The 6,062-nt window shown below is 31.5% G+C and overlaps 1 protein-coding gene across 1 annotated transcript; it reads left to right on the top strand.

Moving 5' to 3' along the window:
* The first annotated feature begins 1,434 nt into the window (after positions 1-1,434).
* LOC145006448 (condensin complex subunit 2-like) lies at positions 1,435-4,966 on the top strand. The gene is made up of 13 exons (XM_078965533.1): positions 1,435-1,930; positions 2,016-2,117; positions 2,413-2,530; positions 2,615-2,685; positions 2,789-2,849; positions 2,931-3,128; positions 3,220-3,515; positions 3,589-3,727; positions 3,800-4,056; positions 4,131-4,161; positions 4,248-4,387; positions 4,462-4,569; positions 4,645-4,966. Exons 1-13 carry the CDS (start codon positions 1,670-1,672, stop codon positions 4,843-4,845), a joined length of 1,983 nt encoding a protein of 660 aa, XP_078821659.1. The 5' UTR covers positions 1,435-1,669; the 3' UTR covers positions 4,846-4,966.
* Positions 4,967-6,062: the final 1,096 nt, after the last annotated feature.

Genomic DNA, 6,062 nt, shown 5'->3' with positions numbered 1-6,062 from the left:
TGGATCCATACCTAGTACCTAGTACTTTACATATGAACTTTGAATACAATATGTGTTTATGATTGAACATTTCATCTAAGAGTCCGTTTGTTTTTTTTTTTTTTTAAATAAAACTCTTTAGACAATTTTTTGTTGTGCGGTACAACACTTGTCATCTCGCAACAATTTGTTTTTTGAAAGATTTCAGACTACAAAACCTCTGTGCGTGTTTTGCTCCAAACATAACTTGACGCGCCTCTTCAAACCTTTTCAACTTTCATTTTTTCTAAGTGTTTTTTTAGATATTTGGTATAACATGAGTTTTTTTTAAACATTGATTTTATTTTTTGGTTTAATTTTGATTTATGGATTTGATACAATTTCTTTTTTTCTTTCTTTCTTTTTTTTTTTAGATTCCACATTTTTTTATAACTTGATTTTTTTAAACAATTTTGATTTAAAATTTTTTTTACCGTTTCTTTTAATAATATTTTCAGTTTTGGTTGTATCCTTTTTTTTTAACATGTGTGCTTCTTTTACAAATTTTTTAGACATTGTTTACAATATTTTCGTATGTTTTTATAATTTTTTTATGTTCAATTTTTTTTTTTTAAATTTAATAGTTCCTTTTACATTATATATATATATATATATATATATATATATATATATATATATATATATATATATATATATATATATATAGAGAGAGAGAGAGAGAGAGAGAGAGAGAGAGAGAGAAATTTAATATTTTTTTTATACGTTCTTTTTAATATTCTTTCAATGTTTTAAGATTATAATTATTAAAATTTCGATGTTAAGAACTATTTTTAGTTTGTAGAATCAGTTTATTTAAATTTCAGTTTATTGTAATATGTTGTAAATGTTAAAAAACAAATAAACTTCTTATTACATGATGTAGCCTTTTGGTCCACCTCATATGTTACAGAGGTGGTCCGGAAACTTAATGAATTTTCATTTCGAAAAAAAAAACAACACCTTTGAGCATCATGACTTGAGAAAACTTTAGATCATGTGGTATGGACAACTTTTTGCTAGCGTTATGGCTGAGGTGGCGGCCATAATGCCGTCTTAACGCTATGAACACCATCTCCACCTTCTCGTTAAGGGGTGTTGTGGTGTAAGACGTTGTAACGGGGACGAGATGCAACACAAATTGTGATTGATTCTCTTTCTTTCTTCCCTCTGCTTTTCTTCTGTTTTGGTTTCATCTCAACAGCGTTATGGCTGAGAATACCGCCCTTTCTTATTTGTTAAAGTCCTGAGAAGAAGAAGATGATGTGACAACCATTGTGAATGGGTATGATTATTACCCATACTTAATGCTATTAAGTTTGATTTTTAAATAATATGAAGTTAAAATATAAAAATTAAGGTTTTGTATGGAAAAATTATCACAAAGACGTCGTATTTACTGGTTTACCCTTCCTGCCTGTAGATCGGTCGCAACGTGTTTTCCCCAAATTCAAATTAGTGAGAGGGAAAAGAACCCGCTCTAGTTCTCATCTGCGTTTCTTCAATTCAGACAACCTGTGAAAAAGAAATCATAATTGTTCTTCATTGTGGAATCCCAAATTTTCCATAGCTTGTTGCAAGGTATCAACAATTTCGAAATCTGCTAGGTTTAATTCGGTGTAGTCTTGGAGATCGAACGAAGTTATTCAAAAAAATGGCAGAAACCCTAAGCCCTAGCCGTACACCAGGCCACAAACAGAGAGCTTCGGTCCTCTCCCCGGATCGACCTTTATTTTTGGGATCTAACGATGATAAGCTCGAACGTGCTCAAGCACGCGCCGCTCGTGCTGCAGCGATCCGCCGGAAGCCTGTCGCGATTAATCAAGCAAACGATGCTAATCCTGCCGACCCTTGTCTTGGCCAAGAGCAGATTATGGAGTTGTTTCAGAATTGCATCAAACTCGCCAGTGAAAATGTATGTAATTATTCTCTAGGCAGTGTATGCATCTTTACTTTTTCACTTGTCGAGGCATGAGATGATTTTTTTTTGTTGGATGCAGAAAATTAATCAGAAGAATACGTGGGAGCTGAATCTGATAGATCATCTTTGCGACATTATTAAGGTTGAAGAAGAGAACGACGTGGAGACCAATTTTCAGAAGGTATAGAACATAGTTTTATAGTCCTAGTTATGGTTTTTCAAATTAAGTTTTATTTCTCTAGTAGTATCATGAATGCTGTAGGTTTTCTTCTTAATCTTTACATTTCTCACACATCCAGATGTTTTCTTCGACTTCAAAAGGTGCCTAGGGGTACCAATTGTACATATGAAAGCTGTGAAATAACTTTCGTTTGTTTGTCGATATGAACTGAAGCTTTTGCTTGTTGATAAACAAACACACAACTGTTACATCTCGTGACAATCATAAATACCAATTTACAAATTTCTGAGTGTAGGCTAGCTGCACCCTTGAAGCTGGAGTTAGAATATACTCAATGAGGGTGGATTCAGTTCATTCTGAGGCATATAAGGTTCTTGGAGGCATTAGTCGAGTTGCACTAGAAGCTGAACAAGGTTAGTTTTGTCATTTAGCATTTGATGTTCTGAAAATCAACAGGAACCAACTTATAAACACTTTATACTATTCTGTTAAACCAGATACTGTAGAAGATGGCAACACTGAAAACATGCCAGGAGAACGCACTTCAAAGAAAGAAAAGGAAATAAAGGTTATCCAAGAAGTCAATAACCCATTATCCAAATTCATTTCTCAATTTCTGAATCTCAAGTTTTGAACTAATGAATCATGATATATATACATATTACATGCAGCTATCTCCTTTATCAACATTGGAATCATCCTTTGAGGCTCTTAATGTGAAGAAATTTGATGGTAGTGATTCAACATAATATCTTTTGTTTGTACTTTGGGCATATACAGAAACTTACAGAAAAAACCATTTCATATTTGTAGTTGCATTTGCTGTGGATCCTCTCTATCATCAAACAACTGCACAATTTGATGAAGGAGGATCAAAAGGTCTTTTACTAAATAACCTTGGAGTCTATGGTGGATGCCGAATGATATTTGATTCACTTGAAGTGCCTTCAAAATGCATGTTATCTTCAAATGAAAATAAAATAGATACAATTGATATCTCTTATACCAAAGGTTTGTTTCTTGTTTCTTGATTCTTATTTCTTGTTTCTTGATTCTTCCATGTATACAACAAAAACGGTATCAAAGTTGTAATTTTTTGTAGATTGTATAGAGCAAATGGCATCAAACTTTATAAAGAAACTTGAAATCTCACCAAGTTTGAAGGAAATAGTGAACATGTTTGATGAAGATAACAAAAGACCAGTGGATACGTTTTCTTCTTCCCAAAACTCCATAGAACCAGATCATGAAGCTTTTGAAGGCGACTTCAATGGTGGTGAAACTGAAAACGATAATTCAGGGACATGGGACTTTATCAATGACAACCAAACAAGTTTAAATGATGATGACACTTATGATGGAGATGATGGACACTTTGAACAACCTGATCATCTTCAGGTTCTTGAATCTTGATTGTTTCTCAAGTATCTTTTTAAAAAAAAAACAAAACTAATAATCGATTTCTTTATAGGAAAACGAGGCATATGTTACTACTCATGATGATGAAAAATCCTCAACAGTTGACAGTTTCTTGTTTCTAAGCCTTGGATTAACTGGAAAACATAATGCATGGGCTGGACCTGAACATTGGAAGTATCGCAAAACTAAAGGTAATTTTATTATTATTGTTATTATAATTATAATTAATTATTGTTTTTATGATTATTTTGATTGTTTTAAAGGTCCAGAAGAGGCTGTGAAGGAAAATGGATCACCATTAATGGCGAAAAGTAAAAGAAACAAGAAACAAGAACCTGATATAGATTTCACAAAAGCATTGGAATTAGAAAATGATTTGGATAATATCTTTGCTCCTCCTAAAAACCCTAAGACATTACTTCTTCCTATAAATAGAGAACCTATCAGCACAAAGCTTCCGGAAGATTGCCATTATCAACCAGAGGATCTTGTCAAGCTTTTTCTTCTTCCAAATGTTATGGTAAAGTTGCAATTTTTTTGTAAAAATATTCAATTTTATTTCCCCCTAATTCCTTAATCTTGATTTTTATATAGTGCCTTGGAAAGAGAGGAAGGAGATATTCGGGTAAGTTGAATTTTTCTTAAATCCAATAATATATAAATAAAATTATAGTAAAGAAATTAACAAAAGTACGTTGCTATTTCATTTAGATGAAGAAGGAGAAGGCAATAATAATAATAATAATGAAACATTTGCATCATGGGATAATGATTGTGGCCAATTTGATGATGGAAATGTTTATAATAGTGATATTGAAGATTCCACTACACTTGTCTCTCAGCCACGCCAGGTTTATTTAATTAATTATTTATTTATAAAAAATATAATCCATTTATGAAATTTATAATAATATATGTAAAATAGGTGAACAAGATTGAAGTGGAGTATGATAGAACATCAAAACAAGTTGATGTTCAAGCACTCAAGGAAATACTTTGGTCATCTATTCAAGAAACACATGTTTTGCCTCAAGTGAGTTATCTGTTTTTATATCTGTTAAGTCGTTCTTTCTGTATTAAGTCTGATTGTGTAAAGTTGCGTACACAGAAGGAGACGAAGGAGTTGTCTTTCAAGGAAATGTTGGCGGCTTTTCCAACGGATGTGGAAAAACAAGCGGCTGCATCGATCGATGCGATCTCACCACATTTGTGTTTTATATGTTTGTTGCATTTGGCTAATGAGCATGGATTGAGCATCCATGGATGTGATCTTTTGGATGATCTCACCATACATGTTCCCGCCATGTAGTTGTGATTGGTGCAAGTGTAACACTAATATTATGTAACATGAATTGTTTTTGTTGAAAATTGTGTAAACGAATTAAAATGGTTTTTAAATCGATTGTTGTGATGGGTAGTTTTTGTGGTTATTGGTTTATTATATTTTTTCTTTTTCTTTTTGTTAAGTTCTGTATTGGGTGAAGTGGTTGAATATGTAATGATTGGTGTAACACTATTATCACAACTTTTCTGCTTTGATATCCTGATTTTGAGGGAATGTTACTCATTGAATATGGAACCAAATGTGAGAATTTATAGCCTAAAATGAAGTACAAGCTCTAGACTACATGATAGAAACGATTTCATGTCAATCCTACGTTAAATGAATGAGTTATGTAATTTTACAAATTTTCACAGATTATACATAAAAGCTTGAAAGTTGGAACTTATTGAATATGAAACCAAAATTGATGAAAGTACGGCCTAAATCAAAGTACAAACTCTAAACTATATGCTAGAAAAACTTTCATGCCAATTCGAATTCAAACGAACGAGTTATGCAATTTAAAAAAATTTCGTAGAATAAACATAAAACCTGATCCAAAACCAAAAGCCAGTGTACAACTGATTGCGTGTGATTTCACGTATCAAGAATTGACCCTATAGTATTGAAACAATGCCGGTCCAGACACGGGTCCTGATCCACCCTGTTCGGATGCTCACCCAAAATATTCGTTGGCAAAACTACTCTATCAAACTTCATTTTGTTGTGTAACTGGGTTTTTGAAGATTTCTAAAATGAAAAAAAAAAACTTCAAAACGAATGTTTTATTATTATTATTAGTATTTATTTAAGTTTCCCAGCTAAGACATGGATTTCATAGATGATATCTATGAAAAAAATGATTTTTTTTTCAAATCTAGTTTTAGGACCTTTTTTTTGGCGCAAATCCTTAAAAAAAATGTCATTTGAGAGATTTCCATAGATGACAAAAAATTTTATATATATATATATATATATATATATATATATATATATATATATATATATATATATATATATATATATATATATATATATATATATATATATAGAAATGATTAAATGAGAACACCTAAAAGGTTGAAAACGAAAAAATAAATATATTATTTGTGATTACATGTATTCATTTGTGAAGAAATGATAAATTTTTACGCACAATCAACATGAATATGCTTTTTCTATTCATTGAAATTAAAGACGTA

This window comes from Lactuca saligna, chromosome 7 (assembly GCF_052625555.1).
Source record: "Lactuca saligna cultivar CGN05327 chromosome 7, ASM5262555v1, whole genome shotgun sequence".
In the NCBI taxonomy this organism is placed as follows: domain Eukaryota; kingdom Viridiplantae; phylum Streptophyta; class Magnoliopsida; order Asterales; family Asteraceae; genus Lactuca; species Lactuca saligna.
Note: the sequence above shows the minus strand (reverse complement) of the source record. Positions and strands in the feature narration are given on the sequence as shown.